Source organism: Brassica napus, chromosome C1 (assembly GCF_020379485.1).
Source record: "Brassica napus cultivar Da-Ae chromosome C1, Da-Ae, whole genome shotgun sequence".
Classification (NCBI taxonomy): domain Eukaryota; kingdom Viridiplantae; phylum Streptophyta; class Magnoliopsida; order Brassicales; family Brassicaceae; genus Brassica; species Brassica napus.
The window spans coordinates 17,856,223-17,877,355 of record NC_063444.1 but is presented as its reverse complement, the minus strand read 5'-3'; the positions used below and the strand labels follow the sequence as shown (position 1 = coordinate 17,877,355).

At 29.0% G+C, this 21,133-nt stretch overlaps 2 protein-coding genes and 1 long non-coding RNA gene across 3 annotated transcripts; 1 reads left to right on the top strand and 2 right to left on the bottom strand.

Moving 5' to 3' along the window:
- Positions 1–267: 267 nt before the first annotated feature.
- LOC125580942 lies at positions 268–7,092 on the top strand. The gene is made up of 3 exons (XR_007318660.1): positions 268–3,552; positions 3,640–3,692; positions 3,941–7,092. It is a non-coding gene; the product is annotated as an uncharacterized LOC125580942 (long non-coding RNA).
- A 3,153-nt stretch (positions 7,093–10,245) lies between these two features.
- On the bottom strand, positions 10,246–12,325 carry LOC106405159. The gene is made up of 6 exons (XM_013845753.3): positions 12,239–12,325; positions 12,020–12,103; positions 10,978–11,040; positions 10,840–10,887; positions 10,622–10,741; positions 10,246–10,546 (listed from the first exon to the last, which is right to left on the bottom strand). The coding sequence occupies exons 2-6, from the start codon at positions 12,071–12,073 to the stop codon at positions 10,529–10,531; spliced, it is 303 nt and encodes a 100-aa protein (XP_013701207.1). The 5' UTR covers positions 12,074–12,103; positions 12,239–12,325; the 3' UTR covers positions 10,246–10,528.
- Positions 12,326–17,118: 4,793 nt separating this feature from the next.
- LOC106404370 (post-GPI attachment to proteins factor 3-like) lies at positions 17,119–17,962 on the bottom strand. The gene is made up of 4 exons (XM_048743739.1): positions 17,812–17,962; positions 17,746–17,758; positions 17,521–17,679; positions 17,119–17,416 (listed from the first exon to the last, which is right to left on the bottom strand). The coding sequence occupies exons 1-4, from the start codon at positions 17,960–17,962 to the stop codon at positions 17,119–17,121; spliced, it is 621 nt and encodes a 206-aa protein (XP_048599696.1).
- Positions 17,963–21,133: the final 3,171 nt, after the last annotated feature.

Sequence of the window (21,133 nt, the reverse complement as noted above, 5' to 3'; positions counted from 1 at the left end):
TGTTAAGAAATAACTTATAATTTATAGTATCGAGAAATTTAAATAAGAGTAGAATTTGATACCCGTAGGAAGCAAATAACACTAGTATAAGGGAGAGAGTTTATTATAAGGAAGAAGAAGAAGATGTAATGGTTCTTTGATTATAAACTCTTGTTCTTGTTTATGGTGTACAAAAGAGTGAGATGAGTGATGATATTTATAGTGAACAACAATACATAAAATAACAAAAATGGTGCTTAATTTGGTAAATGAGTGGGTGATCATAGTGTTTGATGAGTAGATGATCATAGTGCTTGAGTTGGTAAAGGAGTGGATGATCATAGTGCTTGAGTTTGGTAAAGAAGTGGATGATCATTTCAATGCTTATCTTATAACATGTTTAATATTTGCTTATCTTATAACATGTTTAATATTGTTATCAAATTGATAAGTTCATGCACGTCCGCATAAAATATTTATTAAATAAAAACTAAAATTATTATTTTATTTTTTTGGCATTACTAAAATTATTTTTTATGTTATTTTTTTATGTACAATTCTCTCCAATGATCATTTTTCAAGTTTTTACCAAAAGAGTTTCCAAGTAAGAATATGAGCAAAACAAATTTATTAAAAAGATAAAATATTATTATATCCTTACTTTATAGATATTTAAATATTTATTATTATAATAAATAGATAAAAATAATTATTTGTTTTTTGAATAATACTTTTTGAATTCGAATTTTTTTTATTTTTTAAATTTTTATTTCGAATCCAAAAATTATTTTTAAAACTATTTAAAAAAAATATTTTGAAAATTTTAATATTTATTTAATTTTTAAAAATTCTGAACTCCACCTCTTAAATCAAATGATAAAGATGATTATAAAACATATAAAATTATCGGTTATAAAGTTATCTGATAAAAATTCTCATAATTCATGGGAGATAAATCAGTGTTAAAGATGATTATCTGTTCTAGAGAATTTTGTTAGAAAATTAAAATTCAGATTTTCATAGATAATATGGTATTTCTAAAAAAGCAGGAGCGACAACCAAAATAATATTAATACTGATCAAAATTCTCAAAAGATAACATGCTCAGTTGGCTACATTTAATATCAGTTTATCCACAAACTTTTCAAATTTGATAAATTCAAATTCGAATTTTTAAGCACAAGATAGACGCTAGTTTCATATAACTGGCTCATGAAAATGACTTATAAATACTCTAGACAAAGATGATTCAACAACCACGAGGGAGTGGAAAGTGTATTGATGGAGCCAAGAACTTATGATGCAGTTTTCACCATTGCAAACTAAGTTTGAAGTTTATTTGGAAAACGGATTGTATAATTTCCCTACATCAAACAAAATTTTCTTTCATGACAAATTGTATGGAATTTGTGAAGATGGTGTTCACACAAGCGGAACGAGATGCATTCACAATTCATCTGAAAGAGTTTCAAAGATTTAAGAAGTTATACATTTTTTTATCTCGTTTACACCGTACGCAAACGATATAATGACTGATAAGTTGGCAAAAATATGTTTGTATTCTTAGTAACATATTTTCATGTAAATTATATATTCCTTGTTAGGTTATATAAACATAATATAACTTTCTATATACATGTGAAATAAATTTCCATATACGAAATCAAAATGATAAACATAAAATTAGTTTGAGTAAATATGAAGGGGATAACCAAATGGTGGTAGCTAACTTACGGTATGGTGTAAATCCGTCAGCTCTCAGTTCGATTACTACTCGAAACAAAGTTGATGCTACTTTGCCGGTCTAGGTTTAGGGCTTGTTTTTTCATGGATAATAATGAACGAAGATAACACGATGATATCTATTTAAACATCACAATACTAAAAACAAGATATACTCAAATTTTAGCTATGCCACATCAGCATGGAAATTCAAACCAATCAAAATGTAATTAGATGCCATGTCATTTAAGCAAAACAAATCTTACCTAGCGATGGATTAACATTGAAGAAGCCCTCTCAGGTTCTTTTCTTTATTGATTTGCAATCCCTTTCTTCGTCGCCTTACGATTCCATCTTTAAAGTTTCCACCTTTCCGACGGAAACTTACGTTGACTTTGTTTTCATTTTGGTCATTACAGCGTCTTCTCTCCTTCTCCGCCATTCAAACTGATCGGAGCTATAGTTCGTTCGATCATCCCTCGTGGGTTTTCCTCTATCTGTTTCCCGCGCTAGATCTATGGCCGTTTTAGTCCAAAAATTTGCTCGCAGAGACGGTAGCGAACAATCTGGGTCGGTCGAGCAAGAAGCTTCCATCAATGGGTCTCCAGAGATCCAGTACGAGACGGTAACCGGTCGTGGGATTGAAGCCATCGTTAATAGTCTGGTAAGTAAAAGGAATCTCCTTGATGCACGCAGGATGTTCGATGAAATGCCTCTTTTTAAGTATATTCATTTCGTGTTGTGCATATGTTTCTTATTGAGACAGAGCACATGGGTTGTGTCTATTCTGTTTGCTTCCATCATTCTTCTGCGGCGTGATGGTACTGCCTTGTGGGGAATCATTGGATCCGTTTCGAATTCGGCTCTTTCAGTGGTGCTGAAGCGTATACTTAACCAAGCGAGGCCTGCTACAACCTCGCGTCCTGATCCCGAGATGTCATCTACTCACGCCCAGTCTATCTCTTTCATATTTGTGTTTGTTGTTTTGTCTGGTAAGCAATTAAAAAGAACTTGGAACTAGGGAAGCCAATTCTGGGTTCAGAGGCGATCTTTATGGTAAGCTTAATATTCAGTTACGTTTTACATGTTTTTCCTTTGAAACTTTAATAAGGCTCTAACCTCTCTGCACGTGACATATTTTGCATCCAAAATTTCAGATATTATCCAGCTAATCAATGGCCAGTCTGTCACCGACCGCCCCGTCGTCCTTCACGGAGTAGGAGCAGCAACCACTGAGCCAGTGTTAGTTTAAATTCTTGGGAAAAAACCATCTGAGGGAGTTTAGGCAACCAAGTGACAGTTTTTCTAATCTCTTGATTCCAAGTAGTAGTTCTACAAATTTTGAAAGCAAAACCCTCTGAGAAAGTTATCCTAATCTTCTAAATGTGTTCATTGCAGACTCTTGAGAACATAGCATTCAGCAAGAATACCGAGAAATGGTAGAGAGGCATGTGTTTACAAGCACAGATTTAAAAATCTGTTTTTCTCAGTTTAATCTCTTGAATCAGTATTAGTAATGGGTTCATGATGATCCTTTACCGTGTGTAGACAGTGGATAGATTGAAACTGGAGACAGTGAGCATATTTTTCAGAAAGCAATCATGGAACTAGGAAGAGGGCAGGTTGGTATTTAGTGCAAGAGAACAGCTGTTACGTGTATCTCAAATTAGATTATTTTCTGTCTCTATGCATGCAGATAATAAATAATTGGATACACTTGCTGAGATTCAGGAACTGCACGACACTTTCAGAGGCTGGACAAGAAACTCCTCCACATTGTAGGTTATAATAAAAATGATGAATCTGAAAGTGTCAAACAAGATGGTGAACTAATGAATGCTTCTGAAATCGGTAAGATGTTCTTCCCTTTCCACTTTTTTTTAATCTCTTCTGGGCACAACTTCTTTTGGTAATTAAGGCTTTTTTATGTGTGTTCAGTCCAGGTGCTACTAATGGCGAAGAGGTGGAAGAGTTTCAAAGCCAGACGAAAGGTAACTTTGTCTACATATGTGTTCTTAGAAAACCTTAAACCGTTTGCATCGAGTGAACATTAGTATATTAATCGTTCCCACTTTTTTGTGCAAGCATGCTCTACATTTTTCTTTAAGGAGTTGGTCACTATGGTCCTTACATAGTTGTATCTAATCAATCTATAATGACACCATTTCTAACACTAATAAAGGCTGCACAAAGAAAATGCATAAATATTATTATTACTAAAAAAACTACTTCTAACCAGGTCAAGCAATCTGAATACCATCAATAGATCAAGGAAAACAAGAGATGAGTGGGAAACAAAGAGTAGAGAAGTCTGAAGAAGAAGATGGTCGTGGAGAAGAATTAAGAAGAGACAATATTCAAGTGAACTACTCATAAGAAGAAAAGGTCGAATACATACCCTTTTAGTTCGTCTGACTCTAAAGCTCAAAAGATCCAATGAAAGTAGAAGAAACTAAGAAGGATAATGTGACATCTGAGTTGAGGTTGGTCTCTTCTTCTACATGTCTCTGTGTTCTTAGAAGTTTTTAGATATTCGTTCCATGTAACTTATGTCATTCTAACATGTAATACATTTATTTAATTGATTGTTTATTAAATAATACTATTCCTCTCCACTCTTTTTATAATCTTTTTTTAATTAACAGTCTCTAACATTTAATCTCAAATTATTCAATTTCATACATTTTAGATTATTTTGAAATGATACTAAAAACATCAATAAAATTGAGTATATTTCTATTAAGAAATTATATTTTATTACTACAATAATTCGTTTGTGTGATATTATTAGTTGAGTTTACTGCTTACACACCAATTATGACTAATAATTTATCGCTTTGGGTAAACAGAAAACATTCATATTTCTGAGTTAGTAGTGCAATCTTTTTGAGTTAGTAGAGCAATTTTTTCATGTTCTGTTCGAAACCTAAAACTACTATGTATTACATAATATATTATATAATACTATATATATCAGTTAACTCATATCTTGAATTCATTCTAATTGAAAAAAAATTAATACTATTTTTGAAAACAGCCAAACAATAAAAAATGGTAAAACAATGTAATTTATTTTCTAAACAATAGATTTACATTAAAAATTATATCAGTTACATGTAAAATATATTCAAATTATATATTGTATTCAAAAGGTCAATTTGAAATTGTTTGGGGAAACAAATATAATTGTAACAAGTCAAAATATATAATCCGCGCGAAGCGTGGAGAAAAACTCTAGTACTTTAGAGAGAAAAAACTCGTTTTGAACTCTTAGTTTTTATTAATGAACCATCATACACAGGGGAGTCCCTCGATAGAACTAAATGAAGCATGAATTTCGGGCCCCCACTTTTAAAAGGCTTCCATTTCTAAAATTTCATTATAATTTTTCAGAGAAAAAATAACATTGTAAATAGAACTAAAATCAGACCCACTATTAATATGTCACTGACAAAAAAAAAAAAAACTAAAATTAAAATGCATCCACAGTTAGATAGACCCCCAATTTTTTTTTTGTTTATAGCCTCCATATCTGCAGAAACGCTACATATTTATACATAAAGCAACAACATAATGATGAAAGCTATCACCTATCTCCACCAGTCTATTCTTCAATTGTGTTTACACAAATATCAAGCTTGAATATATGACTAACTTGTTCTGAACGGTACTTGACATGACCACTTGATTCTTATATACTTGCTTGTCTTTGATGTGATCTTGTCCTTCCAATTAGATAAGAGATAACTAAGTAGTAAACATATACTTTTTGGACACTAATTTTTCCCCTTTACAGTGTTGAAACATTTGTTAGTTTGCTGGTCGAACTATTTCCCTTCTGGTTCAGAGTTTGACCAAGTTGTACTTTCTATGTATTTCACCAAATTTCGCCAGAGTGACGAAGTTGTACTAGCTCTTGCACTTCGGATGGGTTGTGTTGTTACTCATTGGGATCTTCTTCTCTGAGTGATTACCACACTCAATTGATCCTTGAAGGCCTCCAATTTTATCCACACTTTGTTCCTTCTGGACTGCGAATAGAAGCTTGTCTCACTCAAGCTTATCCTTAGCTTAGATTGATTCACATTGTACCACCATAGGAGTTTTTCCTCCTGTCACTCAATTTACCTCCTTCGGATAGTTTTTTATCCTCATTTCAAAAGAAGGTAGAAAAAGGAGTCATTGCACCCAATGTATTAAGAAGATATTATCTGAATCTGACCAAGGAACATTGGTTTTGAAGCGTCATTTAGAACATTACCCAAAAAACCAAAAGTGATAAATAATAAACATGAGTGTGATCACAAAGGAGATCGCTTCATGATTAGAGATTATTATCTACCATGATCAGCTTTTTTGATATGTCGAGTATGAAAAGGTTAGGACTAGGTTAAGTGCTTTATCTAAGTCGTCAGCATATATGTAGGTAACCAACTAAAGATGACATATATAAAAGATTTGAAGAAGAGAAAGAAAATCTGAAAAATGTATTAACAGATTATACAAGATTTGAATATTCCTTACGTTAGATATGTGTTATATTAATGTGTAAACAATCTATGGTTTTTGGAGAGTTTGGTTATATTTTAGTTTTCTTTGTTTGCGTTCATTTTGGTAAAAGTGTCATAATTATGATTATATGTAAAATTTTGATTAGTTTTTGGTAAAAATCTTTTACAATATTAATTAATTAAAAAACCCACAAATTATAAGATTAAATATGAACTTGAAATCTGAGAAAATAAGAAAGAAACTCATGAAAAGAATAATAGAAAATTTTAATTAGATCTACCTGTAATCAAGATTAATTTAGTCAAAATTAATCACAAAAATAAATTAAAACAAAGAATCAGGGTAAATATGGATAACCTTAAAATTACATAGTTTCCGGTTTCTCCTACTAATACATAAGATTTTTGATTGTATTTTTATTTTTATGGAGAATTAGAATAGAGAGATTTTTACTTATGACAACATTTCAAATGAGTATTCCACTTCATTGAGTTAAATGGTAAAACTTTAAGGAATTTATCTGAATAAACCAACTCTGTAATTTTATTTCAAAAATGATAATCGAGTTGAAGTCAAAACTGAATTCTATAAAACTTGAATCTTATCGCGAATGATGAATATATTTTGAAAGAAAGCAATCTATAAAACTGAATATTATTGTGGACAACAAAAATCTACTTTCTGTTATAAAATTCTATAAAACTGAATATGCGGTTATCAACCAAGTAATAAAAGGAGGATATAAGCCTTAGATAGAGTGTCCACGTAGGTGAAAATAATCGGTCAATGAGAAACTATATTTTTGCCATGTCACCTCCTCTATTTGTTTTTACAAAATGATCCTTTAACTTTTTACTTAAACAATTATAACCGAAAATATTTTTTTAGCGAAATATATTACTTATATAAATATAATTATATTTTTTATTTACATAATAGTTTGTAAAGAAATATTTAGTATAAATAATATCATAATTTTATAAAATACTAAAATAAATTGGGTTGGTTTTCAACTTTCACAAATAACAAGTATTATTTGTAAACTTAGAAAAGAATATATCAAGAATATTCTTTTTCAGGAGAGAAAATAGAAAAATACATCGGAGACAAATCCATCTCTATTATGAAATTCCTCTATTTTAGAGAAAAAAATAGAGGAATACATTGGAGATGGTCTAAGGCATGGCCGACGTAAATGATCGACGTTGAGATTTAGCTTTTATGATTCTTACTATTCTAATGTTTCAATATAATTTGAATATTCCATTTGCTTTATAATATAACGGTTTAAGAGTATTTTTTGTTTCACTATATAAATTGTTTTTATATTTCAATGTAACTTATACTTATTGGATATTGTGTGGTCAATTAAATTATGTAAATTATTGTGTAAATGATTAAATTTATATATTAAATGTCAGTTTCCTAAGTAATAACTTTTAAATATTACATATTTTAATTAAAACTGGAGGATATAAGCCTCAGATAGAGTGTTCACGTAGGCGAAAATAATCAGTCAATGAGAAACTATATTTTTGCTATCTCACCTCCTCTATTTGTTTTTACAAAATGATCCTTTAACTTTTTAGTTAAAAAATTATAACCGAAAATATTTTTTTAGTGAAATATATTATTTATATAAATATAATTATATTTTTTTTTATTTACATAATAGTTTGTAAAGAAATATTTAGTGTAAATAATATCATAATTTTATAAAATACTAAAATAAATTAGGCTAGTTTTCAACTTTCACAAATAAAAAATATTATTAGTAAACTTAGAAAAGAATATATCAAGAATATTCTTTTTTAGGAGAAAAATAGAAAAATACATTGGAGACAAATCCATCTCTATTATGAAATTCCTCTATTTTGGAGAAAAAAATAGAGGAATAGATTGGAGATGGTCTAAGGCATGGCCGACGTAAATGATCGATGTTGAGATTTCAGCTTTTCTGATTCTTACTATTCTAATGTTTCAATATAATTTGAATATTCCTTTTTGTTTTATAATATAATGGTTTAAAAGTATTTTTTGTTTCACTATATAAATTGTTTTTATATTTCAATGTAACTTTATATTTATTGGATATTGTGTGACCAATTAAATTATGTAAATTACTCTGCAATTAATTAAATTTATATATTAAATGACAGTTTTCTAAAGTAATAACTTTTAAATATTACAGATTTTAATTAAAACTGATTACATTTTGAAACAGATAGAGTAATCTATAAACTAACTCTATATAGATATGATGACAAAATTGTAAAATGGTCTCACCTTGAATTTCTCTCATCCTGTGCATTCCTAATTGGAAGGAGATAATCAACATCTAATATTATGTTACTCTCAGTATATTAGAAATGGTCGAACCGTAAACCAATTAAGGATGATGTAAGGAAGACATAAAGATGTATTTGCAGTTATCACAAATATAGATTCAATTGACAACAACTTAATTATATCAAGCGTATGACAACAGAGAAGAGTTTCCATATCTTCTAATATTATAATATCTCACTATATTAGTGGCTAAATCAGTTTTCTCTAGCACAAATACTCACTTCATTCTTGGAGTTTAAGCTTTTCTATTTGATGATATTAGTAGTTTGATCCAAAAAAAAGAAACGGTCGAACTGTACATTGTAATTTGAGAAAGAAAACAAACAAAAATCAACCGAAGACTTTTAAGGTATATGAAACAAAAATTAGAAATATCAATTCTCTGCAATTAAAGAATAAGGCACTAAAATTGTAAAAATACAAAATAAAACAAAAAATATACAAAGAAAGAAATATTTAGTAAAATAAAATCATAATATAATTTTCATAATTGATAGTGCTCAGTTACACTAAAAAGTCTAAATTTACAACATACACAGTTTTATTTACACCTTTAAACCTATTATCTAATTAAAATGATTCTAAAAAAAGTGCCAGCATGAAAAGTTAGAAAATATACGATAAAATATAATACATAACGTTAAAAATAAATTATCACTGATCACTAAAAAATCATGTTAGTAGTAATAAAAATGAAATGACAACACATTTATTAAAACCATTGAACGGCACGCAACAAGGTGTTATTAAATATACAAACTACAAATTAAATATGCTCAACGCAAACACACATAAAAATGAGACATCTTATTTGGATATATTTAAATAAATAATTTTAAATATATTATATTCTTGATAATTTTAAAATTACTTAAAAAGAAACTAAATTATTAAAAAATTAATATACAAATAAAACTAAAGCAATATTTTGTAACGTCAAAATAATAAATGAATAAAAATATATTATGTTAATAAAATAGATTTTAGATTTTAAAGACTTCTAATTCATGTAATATTACAAAATTCAAAATTTGTTTATTACAATTAATATTTTACCATTAGATATATTAAAATAATATTCTAGATCGATATTCAATTGTCAGTTTTCAACTATTACATGTAAAAAAATATTAAAAAGTATGATTTTTTTTTATAAGGGGGTTTTATATTTTAAGTAGGTTATTGGAGTACTTTTCTTTTTGGTGAATTTATTCGAGATGAGATTCCGATCTTTTAAACTAAGATAATTTATGTTCTATACATAATTATATTTTTTTTACATAACTCTAAAATCTCGGACTTGATTCTTCATATTTTATTAGTTAATTGTGTTACATATAATAGAAATACTTACTTCAAACTAAAAATATAAAAAAAAAATCAAATTTAAAAATTAGTTATATATAATTTAATATACAAAAATTCACATACAAATAAAAATGATAAATGTAACAAATTTAAATATATTATCCGTAGCGCGGAGAAATAATATAGTATATATAATAGAGCAAAATAACGTTTTCCATTATATCGGAGAGATTTCTTCACAAATATATTTTGAAGTTTTAACTGATTTGATTTTTTCAGTTATAAAGTTTCTCAGAATCCTATGTCTATATTTTTACTTGACAGTTGATACTAAGAAAAGGGTCGAACTTCTGTTTAAGTGCAAGCAGAGTTGACTTCAACTGATTAAGAGATGCTCGACAATAATTTTCTTTGTTTTTTTTAAAATAAAAGTAAAACTAAACCCCCACCAAGGTTTAGATATTAAAGAGAAAGAAAATAAAGAAGCAGCAACAAATGTCAATGTCTGCATCATTTATTGAAACGATAAACATTTATAACCAAGAGCCAAAACATAACAACTGCATAAGAGCTTTTATGGAAACATGAAACAGGTGAGTAGGCTCACACCAAACGAATCACGTTCCATTTCCACGTCAAACCCTTTTTGCGTTGCACCCTAAACGCTCGAATCTGTCTGCAAATTAAAAGATTTCTTTTCAGTCACTCTTAAATATAAATCATGCTTACATATACAGTAATAGTTTCTCACCTGATTCTCTTGTCCATATGCAAAGGTAGGGGGAAGTTCCTTGCTAGGTGTTCTCTGAAAATATTTGGGTTTCAAATTCTCAATTCCCGCTATTGTTCTTTTATCTGGGCTTGCTTCTTGCTGTGTCGTATTTATATAAATATATGTTTTAATTACTTTCACATGCCAAAAAGAAAAGTAGATGTATCAATGATTTCAAGTTAGGTAAACTGATAAACCTTGTGTAAAGCCCAGTCTGCAGAATCAAACCAAGTACGTTTAGGATCCTACATTGTTTAGAAAAAAACTCTTTACGACTTAAATCACACGAATATATATGTACATATGAAAATTGTGGGTTACTTGGGGATATTCACCTGCGAGATAAGAGGTTTTTTCTTTAGCACAAGTCCACGGTATTTGTTTGCACCAGAGGCAGACTAAGGACACAACAAATACATTCAATCAATTTTGATATTAAAAATCTATAGCTTTTTCTTTTGTTAGATATTAAAATCTATTGTCACGTTTAAAATCTAATGAGATAACAAATACATTCAATCAGACTGATAGTGATAGTTTGCCGACAAATACTAAACCAAAAGCAATTTCCACAGTGGTGTTTGGGTATATACCAATAGGTTAAAAAAGAATTCCAATGTCATAAACTGATTCTCAAGAATCCGAAGGTCACAGTCGGATAACAAATCATTTTCAAAAACAAAAAGAAAAAGACAAATAATTTTCAAAACAAAAAAGAAATAGACCAAAGCGAAATATGCGGACCGGATCAAACTGGGGACGAAGATCCGGATGCAAACACAGGTGTCCGAAAACGTACCACGTGATAATTCAAGAGTTTATGAGTCTATCGTTTAAAGTCGTCCATGCTATGAAAATACCTCAATCTAAGATTTTTTATTAAAAAATGGTTATGTTCTTGTAAGAAATATCACCCATCAGACAAAACAACAAACACACTCCAGTTTCTGACCTATTTGACAGAATCTATAGTTTAAAGATTTTAAGACATATTTTAATATTTAATTTTGACCAGAATATAAAGTAAAACAAAAATACTGTTTGAATGGTAAACATAACATGAAAACAAACGTGTACGCTGTCGTCAAATCACCGACGATTAGGTTTGATAATTCACCAAACAAATATTTTTGACTTGTTGACTACTAATCCGACCTAATTTCCATAACAACTATGATATTGTAGTCAAAACTATTCTTAATATTACAAAATAATGGATTTACATTTCATAAATCTTTGTTCATTGATACCCAGATTTTATTATATCTTTAGAATTGTAAAGATTTATTCAAAAGTGAATAATATTGCACAACATCATGAAACTATATAGCAAATCAAATAATTACATCCTTAATTGAATTGATCTTTATTAATTACCTCTTCTTGTTGAGTGGATAAGACATCATCGACTATGTTTTTCTTCGTCGCCATTTCGCTCGAACCTTTTGCCTTTATTTCGTCCTGATCGAATCAATTTAAGAAAACAACAATCAATTAAGCTATTAATCTCAAAACAAAATCTATATTTGTGTGCACAAAACCCTAATTAAGTCTAACGAAGAAGATGGTTAGAGTTAGAGACATAGAGACAGAGACCTTAAGAGAGTTTCAGAGACATGGAAATATGAGGAAGACGGTGAGAGATAAGAATTATATATACACACACAACACACACACGCGTAGTAATCACGCACATAAACCAAGCATCATCCACATGTGGACTTGTTAGATTTTTTTGCTCTTGGTAATTAAGTTTAACACACTGTTTTTATCTTATCATTTAATTACATTTTGTAATTGGTTCTTGTATGGCCATCTGGACTTAATCCTGATTATTTTATCTAAATATTGTATTCATATCCAATCATACGAGGACATGATAACATAAAATCTATCTATCTTGAAACCAATTAAAAAAGTTGAGTATATATTATGATATTATTATGATATCTCTAAATGGTTAAACGCATTTACATTAATGTTTTATATTAATATATTTAAGTCAAATTTCATGCATGTCATTAGTTTCTTTTAAGTACTTTGTACATTAAGATGAGGAAATCTATCCTAATCTTTATGCAAATGTCAATACTTGGGTTTTGATCTTGGTATGCTTTAAATGTAGTGGTACTTGTGGTTTGGTGTGCATGTTTGGTTAGTTTAAGCCAACGCATGGTATGTGGGAAAGTTACATGATGAAACTCATCAAAGTGATCAGGTAAGGTACAAGCCTACAAGTACAACTAATGCTTATCTGATTACCGAAATGCTAATCCAGACAATGTGTTTTTTACTAGGATGAAACTGAGAGGTATAATGTAATGTAGCATTCACAATCATTTTCAGCTTGGTGACCATTCTTAGACAATCTATTGTTTGCAGAAATGCTTAGTTAGACTCTCTTCTCTTAGCAGATCTTCTCGGTGCTTTCATGTTTGGTCATCCTACATGGTTTGGTAATAATATATATTTTAAATTTCTTTTGAGTACATGGTTTAAATATGTGAACAAGAGAATGAGTGTTTATCTTCTTGTTTTCAACAAGATTGGGTGGCCCTTTTAAGTTTAGAGTGTAATGAGGGTTTATCTTGGTCTAAGAGATAAAAGTTTGTGGGAGCTGTGTGGAATATTAGAGGTTATCAATGATGAAGTTCTATTTTATATTTGGAAAGGGCTTTTAGTTTCACTGAAAGTTTAAACGAAGCAAAAGCAATCAGTCACATGTAGGCAATGGAATGTTATGAGAGTAGTCATCATATTGATAAGACTATTTTCTCAACAGAAGATTTGGAGCTTGTGGGGGCTGTTAATCATCCTTCCGATTGGCTTGTGTTTCGGGCTCAGACGTTTGATTTGAGGAATAGCTTTGCGGAAGTTTAGTGGTGATGTTTTCAAATAGGCGTGCTTCACTGGTCGTGAAAATTGTTTCTAAGGAGATGATATCTCAATTATATGTTGCAGTGGGAGCACTAGATTGGCTCAAGGATTTGATAAAGGCTAAGAAACCTCTCCCTTGATGTGAGAGGTTGGTGTTGTTGGTTTTGTGTTTTACATTGGAGTTTCTTTCGATTACCATGGTCTGTTTTCTTGGATAGCTATGGTTTTGGTATTGACATTTTTGGCATATATATCTTGTACGGTTTTGTACAAGGTGGTTGATGGAGATCAATCAAAAACTGAAAGGGTGAGGCTGACTTGACATGGGCAAAGGAGGATCAAACCGGATCTTGTTAGTCAAAAGAAGATAATCAATCTGGAAGATCAAGTGGAGATGCAATGCTGATGGAAAAAAAAGTCAAGGAATGGATCGAGGAGATGGAAGTGAAGAGACAAAGCAACCAGACTTGGCCAACTTACTCATCATTCCAAGGAATGTAAAGGAAAGTATCCAAAACTAGTTGAATCTGGTTTGATATGTCTTACCTTGTTGAACTGTTACACTTGTGTTTTTGTTTGTTGTTGCTTGAGAGAGGAAGAGTTTGGAGCACAAAGTTGGTCATGAATCACCTTTGAAGATGGCTACAAAGTCAAAGAAGAGTGGAAGAACAAGGACGAGCTTAGCTATTGGAAGCTTCAAGCGACATCAACTCAAGGTGATGGTTGAACAAAGCAGAATTCTACCTTGCTACACAAGGCGGCCATGATCAAAGGTCTAGGACTCCATTAAGATGATCCTAAGATTATTGACCTATTCGACCAATCCTTAAACCATGGAGTATATACTGTACTAGTTTACCTAACTTGTTTTATTTCAAAAGTTTTTCCACACTTAGGTTTTATTGTTTTAATAAAGTAGATCTTCATGGTTCCAAATTTGACATCCGGATTTCCTAGGTCAAACTTGAAACAAAATTTTGAAATAGATGAAGAGACTTTAGTTCAGCAAAATCTGCCAAGAAGTTAGCAAATACTACACATTAAAGCTATAAAAATGAATACATCAAACTAATTTAGTATTTTTATTTTAATAATACCATTTTATTGTTTCTTAAAGAAAAGAAAAATCGTCTACCAAATCATCATCTTTGATTTTCTCTACAATATCATTTTCAATTGATTATCGGTAGTCCGTTTTGATAACTAGTTGGTGAAGAAAATGAATGTGTCTCTCAATATTTACAACAAAACTAATAAATAACAATTTTGTAAACATAATGAAATTGGAATAATAAATTCCTAAAACAATATTAAATATTAGTAATAACCAGTGTTTTGTGAGGAATGAGATATTTTATAAAAATATTTGTTAAATAAATCTGGTTTTCTTTAAAATATATTAAATAATAATAAAAATATAAAATATATATTTAATGATTTAAATAAGTTATAATTACATAAGTTAAAGAAGAAGATTTTTTTGTAGATTATGAACTAATATTGTTATAGTTAGTTTAATGAGGATTATAACATATGGTTGGATGGACCAAATTATGAATGACATGTATTGTAATTATTCTTCTAATTTAACCATATTTTTATAGTGATTTTAAAAATCATTCTAGTGATAAAACATTAGCATAACTCACATGTTAAAATGATTCTCAATTAAAATATTAAAAAAAAATAAAACATCCAGCATCTACTTTCCACAGATATAAGTGCTGTTTAATTAATTTTTTAGTTTATTTCAAAAATTTAAAATAATATAAATATATTAACATTCATAGGTTAATAAAAACAAAAATCAATTATATATAGTTATTCTTATTTTCTGTTATAAGCTTATGATGTAAATCTAAATTTATTAATAAAATCTAATACGTTTTAAAATTTTGGATTAGGTTTGACAGCTGCATTATTTGCACGTATAAAATGGCTTCGCCTGGGCTACTGACCATATATATGGTTGGATCCTTCTAAAAATAACTAGGGTTTGAGAAATCTCGTAATAGTTAACAAAATACATCATTATATTACAAGAAACGATTTTGAACAGATCCAGTATTATAATAAAACTAGGGGTTTAGCCCCCGCGCAAACGCAGAACTGAGTACGTTGTCGATGCATTGTGTTGTTTTGTGCATGTAATTGTATTGTTTATTTTTTTGATAAAAGTTAATTTTGTCATGTTGTCTATAATTGTCTACGAATGGAGGATCGAAAGTTATACATGTTGATTAGGTAGATCTAAAAATAATTATAGTATTCATTTCGTTGTTATTTTTTTTTATTTTATATTAGTATTGATTTGATTGACCTCTAGCGTAAAAATGATCAAAGATAACCGAACTTTTGTAGTTGTTAAGTTACGGTTAAAATAGTGTAAGTAAAAGGGTTTAAATTTTGATTTTAAAATTTTTAAATGTATATGTACAGTAAGTAAGGGTTATTGGTTGTTGTATTTTAATGGATTTGAAAATTCGAACTAAATCTAGTGTTATTGGTTCTATGATTTTCAAATATGTATTAAAATCATGTGTTATTGGTTTAATGATTCATAAATTCTATATCAAATCAAGTGTTATTCAATCGTACGGATTTGCTAATATATTTGATTTAATAATGGATTTGAATGGATTTTTTAGTTAAAAATATAAAGACTCAAATCCGAAAAAAACCTCCAGATTTGCATATTTTACTTGGATTTATAAATATTACATGGATTTCTAAATCAATCAAAATATATAAACCAATAACAAGACATAAATAAAATAGTTTTCTTAGTTTACACGGATTTTAATGTGAAACTTCTCAAATGTAGTCTTTTTGTAAAATTAAAGTAATAAGTGAGGATATTTATATATTTATAATGTTATATAAATATTTAGTACGGAGGTTTTAATAAAAATGGTTTTGTGGTTTTAAAAAAAAATTCAATCGCAGACCAAAAAAGGAACTTGGTATAGCTTTATGTTTCAAGAAAATAAACTGGGTTTAAATTGTTTAGGTTTGAAATTTGGTGGGCCTTGGAACATTAGCTTTCTGTGCTTCTAACTCAACCGTTAGGTCGTTTTATTTTTCATCGTCTGGAGAGCTTCTAGGTTTCCAATTATTATTTCAACCCAATGATCGTCCACCCCGCCATAGGCATCTAGGAGCGTAGTCCCGCGCTTCCGAAAATATTTTTTTTTCAATATGGAACATTATTGTATCAAACATGAGTAAATGTATATAAACTGACCAAGGCTTTCGACTTGTGGTTCCTTGCTGCAATTGTTTTAAGTGACTTTGCGCAATGGTTAATATGGTGTCATGAAATTATTGAAATACTTTAGATTTTGTATGAATGGTCACTAAAGCTAATTTTTTTTAATTAAATTAAACCCTACAATTCACACAATTTATGTAAAATCAAATTTTATTAACACAATCATATATAGATCACAAGATTTTCTCGTAATATTAACAAAAGTCTTAAGACTCCAAAAAGATTGACAAAAGTCTTAAGACCCAATTGACCAAAAACAAGGCCAAGTCAAATCTCTGAATAAAAAACATTGAAAAAGCTCAAGAAACCTCTGCATCTGTAAGTAAACTTACTTCGTTTTTTTCTTAGATTTCTTGAGAAGACTGGAAGTTCTGAACTCAGCATCGTCTCTAATAAAGCTCCACCAGAGAATGGTTAGAGGAACTGTGGCGAGGTGCCAAATAGAGTGAGCATCGAAGTAGCCTCCATACGGAGGGAAGTCATATATCTCTAAAAGCATAGCTAAACCTGAAGCTATCACAACCACACACAGTTTCCAATTAGAAGGATGCCTAGAAACAGCTGCCCATCTTGCCCATAGGAAAAGCTGAGCGACTCCCATGGCACACACACAATCATGTTCCAACCTGTAAACAACATTGAACTCATAGAGAATGTGGAGAAAAAAAATGGAACTGGTTTCAGATAGGGGATCTGTATACCATAGTAAAGTTTGTAGAAGTTAATGTACAGTACGTGGGTGGTGACTAAAGCTAGTACTGGAGCGGATACCATGACTCTTGTAGCCTCCACCCGAACATCAAAGGTTCTTAGGATGTATACGATGAGTGAGAATCCGAGAACGGCTATTCCAGATGAGTAGTCCAACCTCTTTGTGATGTCAACATCCCTGGGAAACCATAGAGACAGATCACCAGAAGATTGTGGATGATAAAAGTAATGTGTAGATGATTACCGAGTGTGGAAACCTGCACTCCATAACCAAGAGTTCATGGACAGAAACCAACATATTCATAGTAACCCGTCCTATCTTGTTTGAGAGGCAACTTATAGTATAGTGTAATGAAGAAGGAGAGCCAGCCATTGAAATACATCGCTAGGCTTAGCACAGAGAAAGTAACAGAAGCAGGATCCTGACAATGACCATGGGCTCTTCTCATCATGGCTACCATGTTCGTTTCCTGAACAAATTCATTAGTTATTCCAGTTCTCTAAACATAACATCTAAATGTTGTAGCTTCTCAATCTTACCATGGTATTCTCCACTGAGCCAGACATGCAATGCGTGGCCAACGTTAGAAACTCTAATAGTAGGCTTGCCTCCTTTATTCTTAAGGTCACTGTCATCTATCTTGAACCTATAATATAGAAAATTAATCAGATAAAATTCTTATGTTTCTTTTTGATGTTTTCTTCTTGAAATTCTAATTCATAAAAAGAAATCAGATTTGTACGCTTACTTTGTTGTGTACCATCCGTAATCAGACTTGCTTTTGGACCGGTCTCGATGAACACCTTGAAATCAAACTTCTTATTTGCCTTCTTTGACTTCATATAATTCTCTACAGTGTGATGAGAGACAATCAGAAACATATAGCATCAAAAAAAAATGAAAGTAAATAATCTCTTATTTTTTTGTCGATACAATACCTGAGTAGAGTGGTTCCCATAAATTCACAATGCTTCTTGATGTTTTCCGAGTTCCAAAAATGGGGGGAAGTCGAGCAACAATGAACGTTTGATAAAGAAGATTAACTAACAGAGGTTCTGAAGATTCATCTATAATTTATAGGTTTAGCGTGAAGGAAACAGAGAGGTCGACATCGCTTCTAAATTAAATGACGAAAACATTAATTGGTAAATCAAGAGACATACGTTGAACAATAGAGAAGATTAATGTTTTGTGTTTGCAGATAAACTGAACGGAGACGGCAAAGGTAAAGAGACGAAGAACAATTAAAAAAACCCTAATCGACAAAACGCTGTGTTTAATAAAATAATAAAACATTAATTGAACGGGAAAACTCAAATAATATCATATAAAAGTGGTATAAATGTTGTATAAATGTACAAAGTATTCTTTAGTTTAGTGGTATAAATGTTGGTGTTTATATTTCAATAACTCGGGTTCGAACCACAGGCCTGACACTTTTTTCATACTTTTTAAAAGTGGGATCCAAATACCGATGACGTGGCGGCATAGGAATGAGGCAACTGCTTCATTATATTATAGACTAGACTTTTTACTCACGCTACGCGCGAATCTGCTTTAATAATTTAATTTAATTTTGCAATATTTTTTAAGAAAAAGATGAATTTCGTAAAAAATATTTTTATTAATATTATTAAAATATTATTTGATTTCCTATTTACATTGTTTTTATAAATTTGTTATTTTTGAACTTAGCTATTTATTTGTTTGTATTATAAAAGTAAAATTACTGTTACTAAAGTATTTATAGTTTCTTATAAGTACATAATTTTAATATCACATAGATTTCTCAGTACATATACACTACTATACTATGCTATACACTACTATGAATACTTTATTAATAATTAGTTTTATTTTTTAATAATATTAAGATAATATAATAGAAAATTGTTTTATATACATTTTTCTATGAAATTTATTTAAAGTGTGCTCTATTATTTTTAATTAAGTTTTTATACAATTTTACCATTTAAATAACTAATATTTAGATATCAGTTTGTTTGTATACGTAAATGTATAAATGTATTTATAAACATGTGTATATTGTTTCTTAATAAAAAAATTAAAAGCGTCATATAAATTGTTCCATGCTTATTAACTAATACAACACTGTTATAAATATTTTATTAAAATTTTATATGTATTTCTATTTGAATGACATAAAAGATTAATCCTTATGCAATATATCTAACTTTTTTGTATTTACCAAATTTTTAGAATGAATGTATTATTATATACTTATTTTATGCATATTTGTATTTAAAATACTCTTATTTAATTCTTTTAAATGCATATCTAATAGTTTTATATGTATATTTAGGTCTAAATCATAATAAATATTTTGATGAAATTTAAATAATAGTAACTATCTGTTTGTTAGATATAAGAAAAGGAGAATATATATATATATATATATATAAAAATTTATACTAATATTAAGTAATATTTTATTTATTAAAATAAAAAATAAAAATCTAAAAAATTAAATATATCTCCTACTTGATATAGTTACAATATAAATTAGTGGTGGGATTATGATGTTTTAGCGGTTCACCAAATGTTTTCCCCGATTGAGAAGTTACTTTTCTCGGAAAAGGGTTACCATGTACTTCGATTTATTATTATTAGTGACCTAATTTAAAAAAAAATATTTTAGATAATAAAAAAATTTAGGTATGTTTCATAAAAATATGTTTGGTTAGTTAAATGAATATTTGGATTATTACTTTTAAAAAACAATTGTCTCAAAATTTATTAAAATCTAATTGTTGATGAGTAAATAACTATGTTAATTTATTTAATTGATAAAAGGTAATTCAAAAGCATATAAACAAACTGTTTAATCAACAATATGTATATTAATTGTGGATTATTCTTACCACATTTTATTTTTAAAAGAACTTTGTAAGCTTATTATAAGCCAAAACTGAATTGGTCCGGTAAGAAAGAAACGAAAATTGACCAATGTTTTTAAGAACCTTTTATAATCTATTATAAAATTAGATGATTTTGTAGTCAACACCAATATAAAAATACTAAAATTTTATTTTTTACTTATTTGATTAGGTTAATTATTTTAATATTAATTATATATTTTATTTTTATGTATATGCTATTTTATGTTTTGACATACTTTATGAATTTTTTAAATAAATTTTAGTGTTATGTTTTAAGATAGTTAGCATATATATCAAGTTTGTTAATTTTAGTTCATATTTTGAAATTAATTTATAGATTTACTTTCGAAATATTAAGATTTATAAAAATATTAAACAATGATACTGATTTGGAATATTTTTTCGTATTTTTATTTATATATGAATATTTTTAATAGTATATAGCCCTTATCGTAATATTGGCTGTGGACATAATTTGTTTTTTTCTTGTTAAACTCTTTTTATGTTAAGTTTTCAAGAATTTAGTATAAATACCAATCTAATTTTTAAGATAATTAATACATTAGTTAATTTATCATTTTTGTAATTTTGTATTTATTTTTATTTTACTTTCACATACATGATTATTAGAACATTTTTTTATGTTGATTTCTTTTTTAAAATGTTATTTTTGTTCGATAAAATTTTATTTTTAATTTTCAAATATTTAGTTTAAAAATAAAGTTAATTAT